The 23442-nt window shown below is 41.5% G+C and overlaps 1 protein-coding gene across 1 annotated transcript in view; it reads left to right on the plus strand.

The window, feature by feature from the left end:
* The window catches only part of ERBB4 (erb-b2 receptor tyrosine kinase 4), a 1861028-nt gene that overhangs the window by 1831580 nt on the left and 6006 nt on the right, over positions 1–23442 (plus strand). Inside the window, exons 26-27 of the mRNA XM_030209189.1 lie at positions 5955–6002; positions 16635–16932. Of these exons, the coding sequence (XP_030065049.1) occupies positions 5955–6002; positions 16635–16932 (346 nt within the window). The remainder of the gene's footprint in view (positions 1–5954; positions 6003–16634; positions 16933–23442) is intronic.

The following is a 23442-nucleotide window of genomic DNA, read 5'->3' on the forward strand; positions in this document are numbered from 1 at the left end:
CATAAATGATGAGAATACCTGCATTTATGTGAATTTTTGCCAGCTAAACCTTGGTGGCTCCTTATAGATTTACTCCCTAAATATATAAGTACTGGCTCTGCCATAGACCTGGTGTAACTGCAGGTGCCCAAATGCAGCAAGGGCATGTGTAAGTTTCTGTATCCTCTATGGTTCATGCAAATGTGGCAGCCTTGCTCATGCCCCTCCCATGCTCTGCCCCATGTGAACACCCCTTGCATTTATACACTATCCCCCAGATTCTATATATGGCGCTCAAAACTGTGCACAGACATGTGGGCATGCATCCAATTTGTGCATGCAATTTAATAAAATAACGAGCCAATTTAATCCATAATTGAGTACTAACAATCAATTATTAGCACTAATTGACAGCAATTTCTTTTGCGTGAGCATCTTGCTACATGCTATTCTATAAAAATGCATCCACACATCTTTTAGGGGTCCTTTTATTAAGGCACACCGAAAAATGGCCTGCGCTGTGTGTTGTTATAGAATCCACCCACTCTGCACTAATTTAGGCAAGAGCTACATGATAGCCAGGCAGTATCTCCATTTTGGTGCACATTGGGCGTGTGTAGACATTTACGCGGCTTAGTAAAAGGGCCCCTCTGTTAAGCATTAACCTCCTAATTCTATAAAGTTCCACACACAATTGTACACTTGGAATGCAGAAGTTGTGTGTGTAATTTATAGAATAGTGTCAGTAGCACACGCCCTGCAAAGACGAGACAGGCTGGAGTGGGCTTCGATAGCAACTCCAGTAGTTGGAATATAAGGACAGGGCCAGACAGACTTTTATGTTCTATGCCCCAGAAATGCCAAAGAAAGACAATGATCAAGTATTTTGCATCACATTGATTGTTGATTTAATCATGGATTGATAAGGAGTGTGACAGTTGGGCAGACTGGATGGACCATTCTGGTCTTTATCTGCCATCATTTAGGGGCCCTTTTACAAAGGCGTGGTAGGCTCTATGAGTGTGCAGCATGCACCAAAATGAGGCTACCACAAGGCTAGCGCACCCCCTGGTGGTAATTACAGCTTTGGTGCACGCCCATAATGCCAGGACAAATTATTTTTCTATTTCCTACCATGCGCGGTGTTTCCAGTGTTAGTTGGCAGTTGGCGTTCACCGACAGGTCACCACGCGTGTAGCACATGAGCCCTTACTGCTAGGTCGATGGATGGCAGTAAAGACTCAGGCCAAAAATGGATATGCGCTGGTTTCGATTTTAGCACAAGTCCATTTTTTGGCCCCTTAAAAAAAGCCCTTTTTTCTGAATGGCCCAGCGCATGCCTAAAAGATGTGCTCACATTACCGCAGGCCACGTTTTACTGCAGTTTAGTAAAAGGACCCCTTACTATGTTGCTATGTAATAATTAGCTGCCAATTGGCAGTAACTACCAATTATTGACTATTGATGTTAATTGATGCTAATTGGCACTAGTTTGCAGTTACATGCATAAATCTAAACTAACATTTATTAACCGCTAATTCCTCCATGGGTCCAAAGCAGTGTACAAATAGGAATAAAACTTATGACCAAACTTTCATTAAATAGAAAGGTTTTAAGATATTTATAGAATGCCTCTGTTCATGATTTCTTTTAGAGGTTACATGTTGCATAGATGGATACAAAAGAAGATTGTTATCCTGTAATCTAAATGTCAAGTGAGAAGAAGACTTAATAGGTCATACAAGTAAACAGAATTTTGACCATGTAAAGATTTTAAAACTGAATAAGTGATGTTATACATTATCCTGGCTTTGACTGGCAGCCAATGCATAAGTACATAAGTAATGCCTGCGCTATTGTAGGCACGTGTATTGGATGCGAGCAGGTCCATTTTTCGGCGTGCCTGCAAAAAAGGCCTTTTTTGGGCCAAAAATGGGCGTGTGGCAAAATAAAAATTGGCATGTATCCATTTTGGGCCCGTTACCTTACCACCACCCATTGACTTAGTGGTACATAAGTACATAAGTAATGCCACACTGTGAAAAGACCAAGGGTCCATCGAGCCTAGCATCCTGTCCACGACAGCGGCCAATCCAGGCCAAGGGCACCTGGCAAGCTTCCCAAACGTACAAACATTATATACATGTTATTCCTGGAATTGTGGATTTTTCCCAAGTCCATTTAGTAGTGGTTTATGGACTTGTCCTTTAGGAAACCGTCTAACCCCTTTTTAAACTCTGCCAAGCTAACCGCCTTCACTACGTTCTCTGGCAGTGAATTCCAGAGTTTAATTATGCGTTGGGTGAAGAAACATTTTCTCCGATTTGTTTTAAATTTACTACACTGTAGTTTAATCGCATGCCCCCTAGTCCTAGTATTTTTGGAAAGCGTGAACAGACGATTCACATCCACCTGTTCCACTCCACTCATTATTTTATATACCTCTATCATGTTTCCCCTCAGCCATCTCTTCTCCAAGCTGAAAAGCCCTAGCCTCCTTAGTCTTTCTTCATAGGGAAGTCGTCCCATCCCCGCTATCATTTTAGTCGCCCTTCGCTGCACTTTTTCCAATTCTACTATATCTTTCTTGAGATGCTGAGACCAGAATTGAACACAATACTCAAGGTGCGGTCGCACCATGGAGCGAATACAACAGCTTAACTCTGTTGTATTTACTGTAACCAAAAATCATTCTAACAGCAGTATTCTACAATAACTGCAATCTGTATAGTTGTTTCTTAGGAAGCCGGCATATACCGAATTGCAGTAATCTAACTGTGATAATATAAATGACTGAACCAATAAAGCAAAGTTTAAAAAAAAAAAGAACGAATTGATCGCAATTGTCTCAATTAAAAAAAATACTTATTTCACTAAATTATTGATTTGAGGTTCAAATGACAAAATAGAATCTAAAGTGATTCCTAAAATTGATGAAGGAACAGAATCCAAGGTATTACCAAACCACAAAATCTTCATTTTATTATCAGCATTAACTTTTAACATAACTGCTTGTGCTAATGTGACTGAAGGTGTGGATTGGATTGGGCACAACTCAGTCAGACACATAGGGCTGTAAGCAAAAAGGAAAATACTTTATTGATTGACTCAACATGTTCCCCTGTTACTTCAAAGGCTTCAGCTAGCACAAGTACAGTCCCTTTATTTCTCTCTGGTTCTTCACATATCACTTTCAGCAAGCTCTTGTTAGGGCTAGCTTCCATCCTTACACAATGCAGTGTCTATTAATATCTTCCTGGGTTCCCTCTGGAAAAGCAAGTACTTTCTGTATACAATTCAAGGTTATCTCCTACTTTGATAGTCTTCACACACCTACTCTGAAGAGTTAAGATTGAACCACACTGCTTCTTTGATCTTCTCTTCAAGTACTGTAGCTTAGTTTAGAATGGAGTCCTCTACCCTCAGGTCCTCCCTCCTGGAAGCCTCTAAACTTGGGTCTCTCTCTCTCTCTCTCCTGAATACAGTGATATCAGGACCTCCCTGTCTGGCTCTGCCAGAGAGCTTTTGACCAGCCTGGTCTGAGTCCACCCCTCTTACTCAGCCTCAGCAGACTGGTGCCACCTGTTGTAAGGTGACTAAGCTGCAACAGTGAAGGAATATTTCTAAGGAAACCCTGCCTTGTACCACCCACTCCCTCACACTGCTCTTAGTAAAGATTCTGCAAACTGTGCAAAATCCACCATGCACACCTGCAAGGGGGTGTGGGCATGTCTTTTACTTACAGTCATAGATTATAAAATACTAGCAGTTACATGCCTAACTGTATAAAGTGAAATGTAAGAGGTCTGTTTACTAAGCCCTGCTAGCAGCTTCTGTGCGGCATTGCTGACACAGCCAAAGTGAATGGGCTGTGTCGGCGCTACCGCACAGCCAGCCAGACTACAGGCTTAGTAAATACCAGTGTAAGTATTTATACCAGCATAAGTGCTCACACCTAAAGTTAGGAACGTAAATGCAGACTTACGCTGGTGTTCTATAATGGCAATTGCATGTGTAATTACCATTATAGAATTCATGCTTAGTACATATCATCCTGATGCCTAACTTTAGGAAACCTATGTAGATTTACCCCTATGTTATACATTGGTCTAGATTCTATATAGGGCAGCAAAACATTGGTTGCAAAAAAAGCGCTATTCTACAAACTGCGCTTAATCTTAGGCTGAAACGTGATACAAATGTACGTGCCTATATTAGGCGCATATCCCCATTATTCTGTAACAGTGTTACACCCATGAGCCTCCCATTTCTGCACCCTCTTTTTCAGATCACGTGTAAATTTTAGGCGCAGATCCCATGCCTAAATGTACGTACATAAATGCTAATTAAATCTAATTAGTGCCAGTAATTGCTTACTAAAAACCCAGTTATTGGCGCTAATTAGCTTATTCTTCAGTTAAACTGCATGCACAAATTGGGCATGTGCCCAAATTTACGCACGCCATTTTTGGTGACTTTTATAGAATTAGAGGGATTCTGAATATCTGATGTTTGCGCAGAACTTTTAACATCAGGGTTCATATCTCTTTGTTCATTCTTAGCAAATTGTTTTGCAAGCACTGTAGCCTTCCTGACTCGTGCTCATATCACCTCTCATTCTCTCTATTTACATATAACTTCTTTTCATCTTGCATATAAAACCCCCCTTTACTATTTATTTTATTAGAATAATGTATTTCCTCTAACATGAGAAAAAACAAAAGAAAAACAAACACCTTTAGGACATCTGTGATTATAAAATGGATGGATGGCTATGCAATTAGAAAAAAATAAATTCCAGAATTTTCTAACTTTTAAGCACAGCTATTGCAAGCTGTGAAATGAATCTGAATAGAATCTACTTGCTGGTAGGCTGTAGTGCAGTAGATTGTGATTTAAATTATTCAGTTTTGACTTAGGGTATGTCTGCCAGAAGTAGTCCCCTTATACCAGTGGTTCCTAAACCTGGCCCTGCAGGCACCCCAGCCAGTCAGGTTTTCAGGATATCCACAATGAATATTCATGAGAGATTTCCATGCACTGCCTTTACTGCATGCAAATCTCTCTCATGAATATTCATTGTAGAGCTCCTGAAAACCTGAATGGTGGGGGTGCCTCCAGGACCAGGTTTGGGAACCACTGCCTTATACCATTGAAAAAGAATGGAGAAGGAGCCCCAATGCTGATTGAGGCACAAATGCCTATAAGAATAAGTACCTTTTCTAAGCATTGAATGTGCCTGTTTCTGCTGGCAGTTGTCTTCTTTGTCTTTGCAGGAAGGATGTGATATGGACAGCAATGGCTCTTTCCCACTATGGGGAAGATATCTTTCTACACATCATTTCCCTCTGGCACCAAGTAAACAGCTAGCAGCAAGCACAGGGACCAAAACATGTTTTGTTTTTGTTTATCTTTGTTTTTCTGCAAAGTCATCGTTAACTTCTCAGGGAAGGAAATGATTTGGGAAATGAACACATTTTAAGATCAGTTGGTAATGTACTATTGCTGCCAAATGATCCAGCCTATCTAGGGAGATATTTGACTATCGCTGGCTTCCTGCCTCCTCACCCCCTTTGCTTTGAATACACTGTACTGTGTTATTAGATTTTTCATGTAAACTGAAAACCACAAATACCAAAATAGAGAGGAACAGAATCAGGATCAGCATAGTGATACCCCTCAAACATGGGCTTCACTAGTTTGCTGCTGTGTGTTCCTGAAGCTGTTCTTAAAACATATTAGCTAATATCAAAGCAATAAGGGCCCAGACTGAAACACTTCAGACTTCCATACTTAAGCAGCCCTTTTATAAATATAAAAGAATTGCAAAAATTAAGCAGCACACACCTCAAGTAAATTTTTTTCTGAGCTAGCAGACTTCACTGTTGTGCATGCAATTATTTTTTATTGGCTCATTCAGCTCATGTGACTTTATAATATTCTTATACACACATTACATTTTTCTTTCCTATTAGAGTGCAATTGGACACAGCTCTCCTCCTGCCTACACCTCTATGTCAGGAGTAAGTATTTTACCATCAACCTTTGACTTTTAGGGATTCTTTTCTTTTTTTTTTTTTTTTTACCCACTTTAAAGTCCAAATTAATCCCAGTGCCAGCAACAGTGAGGAGCATTCGCCCTTTAACTTGACTAAATAAGCCTTTTCTTGATCATTTGGACTCTCTGAGAACAAGTAGAATTAATCAAATATAAAAATGGGTGGTGTCATCCAGCAGTGCCAATGAAGAGCATTTCCTGGATATCCCTAGATAAGCCTAGATGGCTTTTCTCAGGCAAGTGTGGATTTACCTATTCAGCTGCAGTTGTATGGGGTCCTGTCAGTTCTTTCTTGTCCACGGATGATGCTGCATATGTTTTTTTTTTCATGCTCATTCTTTTGTTAATCTGTGCATTTTGGTCCTCATTTGGTCTTCTTTCGTTCTGCAGTCCCCCTTAGCCTCTTTAGTATATCACAATTTAGCAACTTTATATGCTTTTAAGATGCTAGGCTCTGATTAACCCTCTTCATGGGACCATTCCGTAGCACCCTTAATCAGTTTTTTATTCAGAAAATTCTATCATTTAATTTTAGTGTCTCAGTTTTTTGCACGATGCCAGAAAAGTCAGTTAGTGACTTCAAGTGGTTCTCATATGCTTTAATTTATAGACATTCACCTGAATAAATACTGGATTATAATTTCTTAAATAAATATATAAATAACCTACTTTTGGAAGATCTAGAACATGATGATCCCAGATGTGACAGCTACGCTAAGATGTAACAAACTCTCAAATAATGGAGATTTTTATTTTTTTATTTTTTTTAACTTATATTCTGCATTATCTAGACATTGTAATCAGAAAGGAGTAGCCTAATGTTTAGAGCAGTGGACTGAGAAGTGGGGAAGCTCAGTTCAAACTATACTATGGCTGCTTGTGATCTTGGGCAAGTCACCAAGACACCCTTTTACTATCTTGCAGTAGGGCTACCATGGCAATGGTGCACAGCAAATCTGCCTTACTGCCGGGCTACTATAGGAGCCCAGCAGTAGTGTTGGTGTGTGCCACTCAGCATTTCTAGTGCTCAAAAAAATAGTTTAAATTTTTTAGTACTGGGTGCTTACCCAGAAATAATCGGGCAGCCCCGTGTGCTGCTAGATTACTGCTAGGTTAGGAAACAGGGCTGTCCTGCCGGGTTAGGAGGCAGTAAGGGCTCTTCCAGGAAATGGCCAACCAGCAAGTGTTTAACTTACCGCACAGCCATTCCTTTTTTTAAACCCTTTTACCAGGCAGAGATCAAAGGGACCCTGTGGTGGTGGTGGATTTGCCACTTGCTGATGCCACCACAGGGCCCCTTTTACCGCCACTTGATAAAAGAGGCCCTTAATCCTTCATTTCCTCAGGAACAAAATTACATTATAAACCCTTTGGGGTCAGGAAAACATTTATGATACCTGAATATTACTCACTTTGAGCTACTACTGAAAAAGGTTTGAGCTAAATCCAAAATCCCTTCCCTTTTCATCTTCAGAAAAAAAAAAAAACATGCACCTTCAATATTCAGTGCTATTTAACTGGTCAGAATGGCTGCTGACTGGTTAAATTGCGCTTAACCGTCTATCTTCCAATATTCAGTAAGGGATAACTGGTTAACCCCTACTGAATATCCCCATTGGCTTCTACACTTTTATATTATTATATTTTGTGCACTTATCTTTAATGTTTTCGGACTGGGGGCTAAAGGCTGTTTCGTTGGTGTAAATGGATGCAAGTAGATTTTGGTGCTGAGTTATCAACTAAGCATATTCTACATAGCACACCTAAATGTAGGTGCCGCTTATAGAATACTACTACTACTACTACTACTACTACTATTTAGCATTTCTATAGTGCTACAAGGCATACGCAGCGCTGCACAAACATAGAAGAAAGACAGTCCCTGCTCAAAGAGCTTACAATCTAATAGACAAAAAATAAATAAAGTAAGCAAATCAAATCAATTAATGTGAACGGGAAGGAAGAGAGGAGGGTAGGTGGAGGCGAGTGTTACAAGTGGTTACCAGTCAAAAGCAATGTTAAAGAGGTGGGCTTTCAGTCTAGATTTAAAGGTGGCCAAGGATGGGGCAAGACGTAGGGGCTCAGGAAGTTGATTCCAGGCGTAGGGTGCAGCGAGACAGAAGGCGCGAAGTCTGGAGTTGGCAGTAGTGGAGAAGGGAACAGATAAGAAGGATTTATCCATGGAGCGGAGTGCACGGGAAGGGGTGTAGGGAAGGACGAGTGTGGAGAGATACTGGGGAGCAGCAGAGTGAGTACATTTATAGGTTAGTAGAAGAAGTTTGAACAGGATGCGAAAACGGATAGGGAGCCAGTGAAGGGTCTTGAGGAGAGGGGTAGTATGAGTAAAGCGACCCTGGCGGAAGATGAGATGGGCAGCAGAGTTTTGAACCGACTGGAGAGGGGAGAGGTGACTAAGTGGGAGGCCAGCAAGAAGCAGATTGCAGTAGTCTAAACGAGAGGTAACAAGGGTGTGGATGAGGGTTTTGGTAGAGTGCTCAGAAAGAAAGGGGCGAATTTTACGGATGTTGTAAAGAAAGAAACGACAGGTCTTGGCAATCTGCTGGATATGAGCAGAGAAGGAGAGAGAAGAGTCAAAGATGACCCCAAGGTTTCGAGCTGAGGAGACAGGGAGAATGAGAGAGCCATCAACAGAAATAGAAAACGGGGGGAGCGGGGAGGTGGGTTTGGGGGGAAAAATGAGAAGCTCGGTTTTGGTCATATTTAATTTCAGGTGGCGTTCAGACATCCAGACAGCAATGTCAGACAAGCACGCTGAAACTTTGGTTTGGATGCAAGGTGAGATATCAGGGGTAGAAAGGTAGATTTGGGAGTCATCAGCATAGAGATGGTAGGAAAAGTCATGGGATGAGATTAATGAACCAAGGGAAGAAATGTAGATAGAAAAGAGGAGGGGACCAAGAACAGAACCCTGAGGTACGCCGACAGGCAGAGGGATAGAAGTAAGAATACACTTAGTCACTGATTTCTGCACCGATTTTTCAGGCGCCTATTCACATCTTAAGATCACTTTTCAATTTACTATATTACTTCTACGTGCATTTTATATTACTTTGTTTAATCTGCATTACTATTTAAACGACCTCCTCTTTACTTACTGTATTACAGCTGCATCCATTTTATGCTACTTTGTTTAACCTTTAGGATTTGTAAGCTTAACCTGTAGGATTTGTAAGCCACATTGAACCTGCTAATGAGTAGGAAAGCGCGGGGTATAAATGTTACAAATAAATAAAATCTCAAGTTAGGGTGTGCTAAGCCCATGTACTAACACAGCTTAGTAAAAGAGCCCCCATGTGCATATGTAAACATGCAGTAAATGGCAGTAATCCAGCTATGTAAGAACATCCCTACTATTCAATTCAATTCAAGTTAGGTCTTATATACTGCCAATATCCCTTTATTAGGGTTCAGTGAGGTTTGCAAAAATTAGACTAGCTTCAGTCAGTGCATTGCATTAAGGATAGATGGATGGCTATGTAATCATTAGGAAGATGAATACTGATTCAGAGATGAATGGGTACAGTGCAATGAAGGGGGCTTATGGAGTGGTATTTGGGAAGAAGAAGGTTTTTAACTTTTTTCTGAAGCTGATATAGTTGCAATCTGTTCTGATTGTGATGGGTGGCGAGTTCCATAGGACGGTATTGAAAGTCTTCTGAGATCTGGTCCCCTTGTATGTTTTCAGGGACAGAAGCAGTTGGGCTTTCAGTCTCTTTGATTAGACCAGGTATAGCGATGTTAAACGAGTCAGTAGAGAGGATGTAATGCCCCATAAAATTTGGAAGACTATACAGATTGGTTTAAACCTGATTCTTTCAGTAATTGGGAGTCAACGTAACTTGGCCAAATATGATGATACACTGTCGTATCTTCTTAGCTTGAAGATCAGTCTTGTTACAGTATTCTGTATTATTTGCATTTTCTTTTGATATTGAATCTTAATGCCAAAGGAAGGTGTGTTGCAGTAGTCAAAGTGAGGTAGTATCAATATTTGGACCAGTAACGTAAAGGTTTTTTGGTCAAAAAATGACCACACCAATCGGAGTTGCCTCATTTTGAGCAGGATTTGTACATACATTACAGGTAGTCATTCACATGAAGAGAATATGGGTGAATCATGGGTGGGGCACACACTTATGTATATAAATTATAGAATACTATAATTTACATGCATTTCTTCCCAATCTAGATATGAGATGTGTAAGTGCTCTTGCATAAAAACATATGCATTTACCTGGCTATGCTAATATTCTATAAAGAAAAGTAGGTGCCTATTTTTCTTAAAAGAATATGTTTTAAATAGGTGTGTTCGTGGCACCTACAAATAGATGCTGTCATATAGAATTACCTTCCATGTGCTTAAGATCCTTAGGGGTTAGGTCATTAAGGGGACCATAAACATTTTTTTTAAGTATGATCACTAAATCTATTGAAAGTGAAGGTTAACATTTCCCTTATGGCTTAGTCATTAAGGAGCCCCTTTACTAAGGTGCATAGGTGCCTATGCGCATACAACGCACGTCAAATTGGAACTATCACCTGGGTGGTAATTCCATTTTTGACAGATGTCCAAAGCACGCAGAAGAAACCCAGTAATAATCGGCAGTGTAGGCATGCTGATGATTACTGCCTGGTTATCGCGTGAGAACTTACTGCTAAGTCAGTGGGTGGCGGTAAGGTCTCATGCCAAAAATGGATGTACGCTGGTTTTAATTTTGCTGCACGTACATCTTCAGCCACAAAAAAGGCCTTTTTTGCAGGCACACTGAAAAGTGGACCTGCGCACATCCAAAACATGTGCCTACACAAGCACAGGCCATTTTTCAGCGTGCCTTAGTAAAAGACCCCCTAAGTACATGATAAATAAGCTTGCACATGCTAAAACACCCTCACTAAAGGAAGCATGAAGATTTTAAAGTGAAAATGCTCAAAATTCCCCCTCATAAAGTGATAGGGCCAGTAAGCATGGAGGGTCCCCCTCCACCCCTTGGTGCTGTCAGCAAACCAGTATTTGACACTCCTTTTTAACGGGTACTGAATTCATAGGATTGGAGGGTCTTGGTGAATAGGCTGACAAGAGCTCTTCAGCTGGATATCAACCTGTTGACATACAGGGGGCTATCTTCCAATAGCCCACGTAGCTGAAAAGTCCACAAATTGTATATCTCAATGTTGCATTTGATAAATGGAAGATGTAAATGTTGGCACCTAAATTAGGTGTGGTTTGGCTGAATTCTACGCATGTAAAAGTTTGGACCCCCCCCCCCCCCCGGAATGCTTCCAAAATGCCCCCTAGCCATGCCCCCCAAATTTACATGTGTTAGGATTTATTTGTGGGTCATTATAGAATACGATCTGCGAGCAAATCCTAATTAAGACCAATTAACACCAGAAATTGGTTGTTAGCAGACAATTATTGGCGCTGATTAGCCGAATTGCACAAACAACTTAACTGCTTAACAAGCCAAACATGCTGTTTTGCATTTATAGAATCTGTGAGAATGTGTATTTATCCTCATTAAACTCCATTATGAACTCTGACGTGTCACACTGGATTGAGAACATCGATGAGCAGTATACAAATTTGTTTAAATGATTCAGAGAAGGGGCCTTTTACAATGCGGGCTTATCGCATGCTAAATTGGAACTACCGAGGGCCCAACGCAGCCACTGGCAGTAGTTCTGGCCTGAGTGCTTGCCAGTTCTGGTGCACCGGAAATTGTTTTTTCCAGCGCAGCGCTAACCCGGCGGTAATCGGGCATTGCCATGCGCTGCCTGGTTACTTCCAGGTTACCACAGGAGCCCTTACCGCCACCTCAATGGATGGTGGTAAGTGCTCCCCACCACATGGCCATGTGGTAAGAGTTATGGCAGGGGCTTTATACCCACTGCAGTAAAAGGGGGACTGGTGCGTGATAAAAATGGCCCTGGCTACTACCGCAGGGCCTTTTTTCCTGCAGCTTAGTAAAAGGATCCCTATATTTGGTGTTCCATGTTGAATTGTCAGAGTCAATTTTTATCAGTGTGAGGTAGAGAGATATCAGTGTGAGGTAGAGAGATGATGTAATAGAGCATACTAAAGTTGCTTTCGACTGGTTAGTGAAAACAATGGGAGTTTAAGTAGCATTACTGTACATCCTCTTTTAAAAGGATATGCCCTCCTTTTGGACTTCTTCAGATTATGTTCTCTAGGTTTTTTAATATTTAGGAAAATGTCCTCTTTTTCTTTCACGTACCTATGACCAACTCCTCTACCCACATAGAGGGGCATAATCGAACGGCGCCGGCCATCTTCAGGGCTGGCTCTGCAAAGGGGCGGAGCCAACCGTATTATCAAAAAAGATGACCGGTCATCTTTTCTTTCGATAATGCGGTTGGGGCCGGCTAAATATCAACATTTAGTTCAAATGTTGAGATCGCCAGTTTAGAGATGGCCGGCTTCGGTGAAATGCAAGGTATTTGGTCGTGGGAGGAGCCAGCATTTGTAGTGCACTGGTCCCCCTCACATGCCAGGACACCAACCAGGCACCCTAGGGGGCACTTCTAAAAATTAAAAATAAAAATTGCTACCAGGTGCATACCTCCCTTACCTTGGGTGCTGAGCCCCCCCAAATCCCCCCCCAAAACCCACTCCTCACAACTCTACACCACTACCATAGCGCTAAGGGGTGAAGGGGGGCACCTATATGTGGGTACAGTGGGTTTTGGGGGGGTTGGAGGGCTCCCATTTACCACCACAAGTGTAGCAGGTAGGGGGGGATGGGCCTGGGTCCACCTGCCTGAAGTGCACTGCACCCACAAAACACCACTCCAGGTACCTGCATACTGCTGTCAGGGAGCTGGGTATGACATTTCAGACTGGCATAGAGGCTGGTAAAAAAGTGTTTAATTTTTTTTGGGGGGGTGGGAGGGGGTTGGTGACCACTGGGGGAGTAAGGGGAGGTGATTCCTGATTCCCTCCGGTGGTCATCTGGTCAATTGGGGCACTTTTTTGAGGTTTGGTCCTAAAAATAAATGGACTAAGTAAAGCCGGCCAAGTGCTCGTCAGAGCCGGCCTTCTTTTTTCCATTATCGGCCCAAGCCGGCCATCTCGTAACCATGCCCCCATCCCGCCTTCCGTACCCTGAGGCTTGGTCTTAAAAATAAATGGACCAAGTGAAGCTGGCTAAATGCTCATCAGAACCGGCCATCTCGTAAACACGCCCCTGTCCCGCCCCCATCCTGCCTTCTGTACCCTGCCGAAACGCCCCCTTGAAGTTGGCCGGCTCCGCGACGGAACGCAGTTGAAGCCGGCCAAAATCGGCTTTCGATTACACCGATTTGACCGGGTTCAGGAGATGGTCGACCATCTCCCGATTTGTGTCGGAAGATGGCCAGCGATCTCTTTCGAAAATAAGCTGGTTAATGACAGAAACCATCTGTGGCCTATTAATCAGTCTGGAACATGGAGGTGCTAAAGAGAGAGAAAGGCATTGCTGATCTCCTCTCTGTTTCCCTGCTGGTAGAATCTGTCAAAAGAATTTTGTTTGTGCAGCACAGCTTTAAGCATATGTCATGCAAAGACTTTCACACGTATCTCAGAAGCCAGCCAAAGTTATTGAGGGATATCCGCTCTTCTGATAAGTATTCTTGGGCTCAGATGCGCTCAAACTCAAATCCAGAAGTTTTTGAAAAGTAGATTATTTTCTACTGCTGTACTGTAAGTCAGTCACTGTTTGATGAGTGTTCATTAACTAATAGTAATTTACACATTTGCCATAATTAAATATTTCTTCAGCAAAGGTAGCAACCATTTTTATTTTTTGTGTCCACTTTTTTGTCTCCATATATATGGTAACCCCAAGTTTAAGCGTCCTTATTGGAGTTCTAATAGTGCTCATTGTTTCTGATGGGTGTAGACATGTTAGAGCGACCTCTACAGAACAGAAACTTCCATCATTTTTATATTCTTTTTACTACACTGCCAGCTTGAACGGGTAGATGCATATCAAAAAAGTAACAGGCTATCATTAAATAAATACATGTTCTTTTTATAAAACTGCAACAAAAAGTTTTCTTTTTTTAATTAAAAGGAAATGTCAACTCTATTTAAAACACAGCCCTTCAATCTATAAAGAGCAATGAAAAAAATGCTTTTATGGAACAGCAGTGGTGTCCTGGAAATGAACAAAGGACCACTCTGCTGCATGATTAAATTCTCCTACAGCCTGTGCTATCCTGCATGTGCATTGTTGTGCAAATAGGAAATCTAGTCTCTGCATGGACAGAGAAGCAGCAAAAGAGGGCAGCTCAGAGGGAGGTTATTTCATGGATTTCAAGAACTTCCAAACCTTAATGTGAACCTAAGATCACCTGGCTCTTTCTAGATCTGGTGTAGAGGCAGTGAGCAGTGCAGTGAAGCTGAGTAGTCTGTGTGCATGCCCTGAGTGTTCCGCATGCTGATGGAACTCTCAGGAGAGTGACAAACAGCTCAGGCTGGCAGTTGGGAGGGAGCTGTATTGGTGAGAACATGTTACTAGGAAAGGTCTGGAAGAAAGTTGATGCTGGAGATCATCACCTGAAAGAAAAGGTGCCCACCATTCAAAGAGAGCCAGAGAGAAAAGAAAGAAAACAGCTAAGTGACTGAAACTGTTAAAAAAAAGTGCAAATACCAGAAAATAGTAAAGGAAACCTGAACAATAAATGAGAGATAACTAAAAAAAAAAAAAAAGAGTGGGGGAAAACTTACCTGTTGAGATCCTTGAAGGTCTCCAGAAATCTGAAAGATAGGAGAAAAGAAACTTTAAAGCATTTAGTGTTTTGTAAAATTGAATGTGTTTAAATGATTTATGTAACTAATATTTATACTCATCTGAAAATGCTCTCAGTGTTTCTATAGACTAAACTGATTTGTGTTACAAACCTGTAATTGAAATGCATATGTTAAATTTGCAAGTTGGTAAAATTTCATTAATATTTAAATATAATTCAAATAATAAAAAAATATTTTCTTTTTATTGTTAAACTTCCTGGTTGGCATTGAGTCATTTTGGGGAAACACTGTGACATATTGAGGGGCATAATTGAACGAAAACGTCTATCTCCATGGGCATTTATCTCCGAGAACGGGTCCGTGAAGGGGCGGACCGAACCGTATTTTCAAAAAAAATAGACGTCCATGTTTTATTCGACAATTTGTGAGCTGGGCGTTTTTGTTTTTCAGTGATAATGGAAAATGAAAGCGCCCAGCTCAAAAACGAATAAATCCAAGGCATTTGTTCATGGGAGGGGCCAGGATTCGTAGTGCACTGGTCCCCCTCACATGCCAGGACACCAACCGGGCACCCTAGGGGGCACTTTTACAAAAACAAAAAAAAAGGTAAAAGAGCTCCCAGGTGCATAGCACCCTTCTCTTGTGTGTTGAGCCCCCCAAATCCCCCTCAAAACCTACTGCCCACAAGTCTACACCATTACTATAGCCCTAAGGGGTGAAGGGGGGCACCTACATGTGGGTACAGTGGGTTTGGGGGGGTTGGACGACTAAGCATTAAGCAGCACAATTGTAACAGGTAGGGGGGGGATGGGCCTGGGTCCACCTGCCTGAAGTCCACTGCACCCCCTAACAACTGCTCCAGGGACCTGCATACTGCTGCCAGGGAGGTGGGTATGACATTTGAGAGTGAAAATAAAAAGTTGTGAAACATCATTTTTTGAGGTGGGAGGGGGTTAGTGACCACTGGGGGAGTCAGGGGAGGTCATCCCCGATTCCCTCTGGGGGTAATCTGGTCATTTAGGGCACTTTTGGGGGCCTTATTCGTGAAAAAACAGGGTCCAGGAAAAGTGCCCTAAATTCTAGCTACAAACGCATACTTTTTTTCCATTATCAGCGAAAGGCGCCCATCTCTCCTCGGCCGATAACCACGCCCCAGTTGCACCTTCGCCATGCCTCCGACACGCCCCCATCAACTTTGTACGCTTCTGCGATGGAGTGCAGTTGAAAACGTCCAAAATCGGCTTTCCATTATACCGATTTATTCGTTTTTGTGAGATAAACGTCTATCTCCCGATTTGGGTCGAAATCTAGGCGTTTTTCTCTTTCAATTATAAGGTGTATTGGGTACCATCATTGTAATACCTTGCTCTGCCACCAGGGGGTTTACATTAAGGAAACCCTATATATTGAAAAAGGATTATGTTTAGGCTCCTAACTTTTTGGCCCTTTTATGAAGCTGTGTTAGGCAGTAATGCACTCCTAAGGCAGCTCAAAATGGCTCAGGCATCTTGTGGTTACTGCCAAGTGTGCTACCCGTACACTAAAAATTTTTTTTGTGTCAGGGGCACTGATTTTGTAGGCACCATTTATAGAATTAGTCTTAAGTGCTTAACATGCTTTATTAAAAGGGTCCCTAAGGTGGAGTGGGGCAATATTTAAATATGTTTTTTCCAAGAGTAAACAGAGATTTTTTTTCAGCACAAAAAGATCTGATTAGGACCTCTTTTATGTAATGGGAAAAGTTGGAAAAGATTTTGCTGTGAAGGAAAGAGGCTGGGCCATTTTTCCTTTAATAATGTGTTCCTTGTTTTTCTTTTTAAATAGAACCAGTTTATGTATCAAGATGGAGGGTATGCCATCCAGGAAGGGGGCCCTCTGCCCTACAGACCTACCAGCTGCACAGTCCCAGAAGTCCCGGCAATCCAGGGAGCCACAGCAGAGAATTTTGATGATACCTGCTGTAATGGCACAATTCGGAAGCAAGTAACGGCACGCTCACCAGAAGACAACAGTGCTCAGAGATACAGTGCTGACCCTACTGTGTTTGTGCCTGAACGCAGCCCAACAGGAGAAGAAGACGAAGAAGGGTACAAGACCCCAGTTCAAGAGAAACCCAAATCAGGTAAGCATCACTTCTTGATCTAAAGTGCTTTGGTATCATGAACTCAGATGACATCACTGAGATTCATTATACTAAAATTGTTATCAGTTCAAAGCAGGAGAACAAGAGGTTGGTATTGTGGGCGGAGCCCCAAACCTGTCCTAGTGACCCAACAACCTGTCTAGTTTTCTGGAAATCTGCAATGAGTATACATTAAATTAATTGGTGGCATATGCTGAAAGTTCACTGCATTGCCACATTATCTCATGTCTATTCATTGTTTGTATCCTAAAAATCAGTTGGCTGTGGAGTTCCCATTAAAGACATACATAGGGTCAAAATGGTTGGTTCCTAAATGGTTCATTTAGGCTTTTCCCTGATTTTTAGAATTTCTTTGGTTTGTTTTACAAGTATTATTAATAAACAAAAGGTTAACACGGGTTAGAACTTTTTAATGTGTGTTAACTCTAAGGTTAAAATGAGTTAAGTTGATTTAGCATGCACTAAATTTTTAAAGGCACTCTAAGTAGCCGAAAGTACACTAATGAATCCACATCGCCAAGACTAGTTTATGAAGCCCCAGTGTAAGGTGTATAGTTTGAGCTCCAAAGAACTTAGCTTATAATTGCTCACGGACTTATCATTTTCTTTCTAAATGCCTGTAGAAATTCATTATTGAAACAGTGCTACTAGGTAAAAGAAAAAAAAGTTCCAAAGTGAAAGTAATGAAGAAACAAGAAAAAAAATGCCCTTTGACATTTTACTTGAAATAAAAGGGTTATTTTGAGAGCTCTTTATTTAAAAGGTGCAGCCTCTGCAGTCCATTTGATTGTTCTTCACCTCATGTCTGCATGCCCTACTCAACTGGCTGAGCTCAACAGGTGGCTGATTGCATGAATGAAACTCATCTGCTCTTACAGGTGGTTAACAGAAGCTACTTACCTTGTCACAGAGAAAGGGAAGCAATTGTGACAGCTTCTGTAATTAGATCTGGCTTCGCTGGCACATCACTTCCTCCTAGAGGCTGGATCTAGGACATTCCTTAGAAATTAAATGTGGTGGCTTAGATGTGAAAATGTACTAAGTACAATTGTCAGGAGTACACCGTACACTTGCTCTTTTTTAGTCCAGAAAAATGTATTTGCTATTAATGCTTCTTTAACAACCTTTCCCCTGCTGCCATGTGTATTAATTTTCACAGTAGGTTATCAAACAATAACCTATTTGTGGTGTGATATCAGCACGATCTGAGGGCAAAGAGCCAAGAAATCTTGTCCCATAATTCCATTGTCTCTTTGGCTCATTGAATTATGCTGTGAAATAAAAGCCACAGCTCCACTGGAAACAGCATAAAGACAACAAATCTAGGGTCTCTTTTACTAAAGTGCATTACGTTTTGGCTTAATATACTGTAATTCAGGATTTTAAAGCATAGCAAGCCTAAAACTAACACGGCAGCAAGAAGGGGCATCACCAGCCTGTTCACTTTCTGGCCATATGTGTTAAGGTTGATGGTAATACATGGAACCAGTGTGATGTTAACGCAGAGGCACTTACCCCCGAATTTTATATAGTGCGCCTAGAGATCCTTGCCGAAATCGGTGTGGATTATATAACAATGTGCATAACTTAACAAGGTAATGAGCACTGATAACAGCACTTAATAAGCAATAATGATCATTCATTTGTCGCTGATTAGAATTTAGGTGCACAACTCACTAAGCATATTCTGTAACATGTGCTGAACTTCTAATGCACGCGGGCAAAAAAGGGTATGGCTATAGGCGGGGAAATGGGTGCTTTCTGGATGTTCCAAAATTTAGGTGCCTAGTTATAGAATTTGGCTTAATGCGCCTAAAACTATGTGCAGGGATTTATATCAAATTTTTGTTGGTGTAAATGGATGCGCATAGATTTAGGCGCTGGAATATGAACTAAGCATATTCTATAATTCGCGCCTAAATCTAGGCACTGATTATAGAATACGCTTAGTCGGAACTGATTTCAGCGCCAATTTTTTAGGCGCCATATATAGAATCTCCTCCTTAGCGCCCTGCATTAACAATGCATTTAACTCCATCATATTAACTGCAGGGAGCAGTCCACACCCATTCTCTACCCATGCCTTGCCCAGTAACACCAAGAAAACAACAGGGTAGACAATTCGCAAACTCCAAATTGGTGGTGAACAAAAACAGAGTGGATTCAAGAATATAAGCTTCAAAAACCTTTATTTCTGGAATAAAGAATCCTAACAAGCCCAACACTGACTGTGTTTTGCCCATGCAAGGGCTGTGTCAGAAGCTAGAAAATACCAAGTGGTGTTCAAAGGACACTTCACCACAACAGCTCAATCCAGCTGATGGCAGTCTAATTATAAAATGCTATAATCTATGCATGTACTTGACAACCCTCCCCTCTTTACAAAGCCATGTGGCAATGCCGATACAGGCCATTCAAAATGAATGGAATGTGTCGGCATTAGCGCATCAGCAGCCGCTAACGAGGCTTTGTAAACAGGGAGGAAATAATGGGAAATGGGTGTTTTTGTCCATATCCAGAATGTTTAGTGGGTGTGTGTATGCATGTGTGTCTGTGCCGTATTTATTTATTTATTAACCAAGACAGAGTACACCAGGCACAGTTTAACATAAAACTTACAGTTTCGTTAATAGCAAAACAATAGTAAAATGACCAACTATAAACATAAGTATAATAAATGAAGTAAACTAACAGCAAATTGAAACCTAATAATAGGATTAACAGGAAACAGGATTAAAAATAAATTGCACATATTGCTTATGATTTACTTGTGTGCATTAAAACGTTTTAACGCTTTCTAAAAATATTTTATTAAATGAATGTCTGAAATGAACCAAAACAAGCCCCAAATTGGTTAAAGTAAAAAGAAAATCTAAAATGAACCAAAAAATAGTTTGATTGTACACATCTCCATGTTCGAAACTTAGCCTCTCTTCATCAGTAAATAAGCAATTGGGCTGATTTTGAGAGAGAGTTATATGATCATCAGTGGCAGATAAATTTATAAGTTCACTATCTGCATGTTTTGATTGATAGTATCAAGCTGAAAATACTACTGAATAGCCAATAATATTCATTTAATGTGAGGGCAGGCGTGGAGTGGAATGAGGGCAGGCTTTAAGCATGGTGACTGCATTCCTTGTAGATATATATTAAGTACTGCTGATTTCATGTGTAATGGCATGGAACATATGTGTTAATTTAAGCTGAATTAATATGGTCACCATAGCAGCTGAATGTTGACCCAAATGTAATAATACTGGATTTAAATAAAACAGAGTAATCTAGTTCATAGACTGTCTGTGTATACCATTACAGCTCAGTAAGTGGGAGTGGGGTGTAGACAGTGATAAGACAGTAATAGTTTACAGTTGAAAAGCCCTGCATGTTACAATAAGGGAGGAAGCCAATGTCTCTATTGAGTTCTTTTGTGTTAGTTTCAAAGGGCCTGATATTCAGCTGGCTGTGGGCAGCGCTCTTGCTGTCTGCTGATAGTGTTAAACCTGAATATTCAAAGTCTGGCTTTTTCCGGTGACCAGCATTGAATATCCAGGTTTTTTTAACCGCTAAAATGTTAACCAGTTAAGCTGATAGCATATAAAGATAGGGCGGCTATTTATGCGGTCTTATGTATGTGCTAACACTGGCTGGTTAACTCTGATAATTGGAAACTAATCGGACTCCGCCCCTGAAATGCTCCCGACATAGCCGGCTTGCACTTTGGTGCTAACCGGTCATTTTCATCAAAAATAATGGTTAAGTGGATGAATGGTTGGCCTTTCCTGATGGGTACAGTTCCAGTAGTTGCTGTAGAGCTTTTGTAATCCATATTTAGGGCCCCTTTACCAAGCTACAGCAAAAAGGGGGGGGGGGGGGGGCTGTGCTGGCATCGGCACATCTTTATGACATGTGCCGATGCCTACTTTTACTGCAGCCGGTTAAAGGTAAGTCTTTATGTTTTTTGAGGAAATGACCATGTGGCAAGTGAAGCACTTGCTGCTCTGCCATTTTTGGGGAGAAGCCCTTACTGCCACCCATTGAGGTGATGGTAAGGGCTCACATGCTAACCTGGCAGTAACTGGGCAGCATATAGCACTGCCTGATTACTGCCAGGTATGCCCCGGTACTACAAAAATAAATATATTTTTGTAGCACCAGATATGACAGCGCACTGGGGGTGGAAACTACCGCTGGGCTGCTGAATATAGTCAGTTAAGCGCCAAATACCCGTCATGTGATATAGCCAGTTAGCGGCTAGCTGCTAACCATGGATATTCAGCGGGAGATAACCAGTTATTTCCACTGAATATCTGTGGTTAGGCGCCAATATACTATCCATGTCTGACCGGTTAAGTAGCTTTGAATATCAGGGGGAACATGTATCATCATCCTAATTTCAACTGTTTTCTATTCTTATGTGCCTCTGAAGTTTCGATTAAGTAAGTTGAGGTAAAGGCAGACTTTTACTCCATCTTGATTTGTCACAGGAGCATAGGCGCCCGGTATAAGAGGCTTGGGGAGGCTAAGCCTCCCCAGCCCAACCGCTGCCCCCACCCCGCGAGCTGCAGGCTTCCCGTTCCCCAGTCGCCAATCATCTCCCATCTGCCCTCAGCTCAGCTGCCCAATAGCCCTCGTTTCCTTCCTGCCCTCGCCCTACCTTTAAATATTGTAATTTTTGTCGATCGGGCCGGAATTGCAAGCAGCAGCAGGCTAGAGTACTGCAAAAGAGGGCACGGTGTAAAAACCGGATACAGCGGGATCCTCGGGATTTAACAAGCAGACGGCCGTCAAAACAAAGAACCGCTTAAGGTCGTACTTAGATCCGGAGGATCCCGCAGATCTGGCTTTTACACCGTCCCGCAAACGGGAAAAAGCAGAAACTGCAGCAGCGCCGGAGTCTGAATCTCATTCCCAGTGCAGACATGTGTACTTCCCCTGTCGGCCCAGCCTCTGCACTGCAGGACCCGATGGCACACCTGCTGGGCCTCCTCCTAACTTGACCAATAACAGAAGGACGCAGCAGGCACAGGCTCAGCTGGAAGAGGTTGCGGACATCGTACGGGTGAACATAGATAAAGTTATGCAGAGGGATGAAAAGCTATCTGGATGACCGTGCGGACAGGCTGGTAGAAGATGCATCAATATTTGCAAGCAGTGCTGCAAAATTAAAGAGAAAATTCTGGTGGAAGAATTGCAAGATGATGAGTATGATGGGAGCCATATGCGCTATCATGGTGGTGATCATAATTTACTTTAGCACTTGAAAATGCTTGAAGAACCTCCGTCTTCCCCTTCCACCGTTCGTCTGATGTCACTTCCTCTTTCACTTCCTTGTCAACGCAGCAATATTATTTGTCTTATCTATTTTTGCTTTTTTATTATTTGATTCTACTACTATATTCTGCCTTTGTATTTTCAGCCAAACTTGCTGTTTTAAAAATAATGTTATTTCTACATATGTATTTATTTTTCTACTCTTTTGAGAAAAGAATTTCGGCTTGGTTAGGATGAAATTAATTTTCCTGCTTTGAATAGATAAGAGGTGGTAATTTTGGATTTAGAAGCAGGAAGTTGGCCAGTGACCATTTTGAATCAGTTTAGCAGGTATGAAAATGGCAGAATTCATAGAGAAAAAGTTTTTTTCTAATGGAGTTGTCATGACCAGTGAAGAAGCAAGAGATTCTCGCTGATGCAAGATTTCCATTCTGTAGGTAAATTTATGATTCTGAGAGGGTTTTCTGTAATATTTTGTGTGTGTAAAGGGGTAGGGTACTAGTCCTGCCAGTTATTATGATTCCTGTTAATTGAGGACTTGTGTATGCCAGAGAATGCCCTAAAGGTTCTGCCAGAGGTGCCTTAAAGTCCAGAGAGGGGTGGAAGTTATCACAGGAGTGAAGGGGGACAGTGCACTGACTGTAAGAGACCTTTTGTCTATTAGATTGTAAGCTCTTTGAGCAGGGACTGTCTTTCTTCTATGTTTGTGCAGCGCTGCGTACGCTTTGTAGCGCTATAAAAATGCTAAATAGTAGTAGTAGTAGTAGTAAAGTAAAGAAATAAATGGAAAGGAAGACCTGGAAACAGAGTTAAGAGGACAGATAGCAGCAGAATCGGATACTGGGTCAGCATGATCAGAAAAACAAAGTCACCAGACAACAAAGGTAGAAAAGATCATTTTATTTTCATTATAGTGTTTGGAATATGTCCACTTTGAGAATTAGGTGCTCAACATTAAAAGTTTATATTTATGTACTTATTTATGGCATTTTATCCCACATTAAACATGAATTAGGGTGTTTTGTGGCTCTACACATATCATGATATTATGATCCCTTGTTTCATATTGTTGACAGTCTGCATTTTCCGTATGGGTGGTATATTGGTGTATTAGGTTCTGCCCATTGTAATATTTATGGTAAAGTAAGGTTCTGAGTGTGTTTTTGCACAAAGTTGTACATAGTGTTTTGCAGTTCAGCAATTGTGGTTAGTATA

Source organism: Microcaecilia unicolor, chromosome 7 (genome assembly GCF_901765095.1).
Source record: "Microcaecilia unicolor chromosome 7, aMicUni1.1, whole genome shotgun sequence".
Lineage (NCBI taxonomy): Eukaryota > Metazoa > Chordata > Amphibia > Gymnophiona > Siphonopidae > Microcaecilia > Microcaecilia unicolor.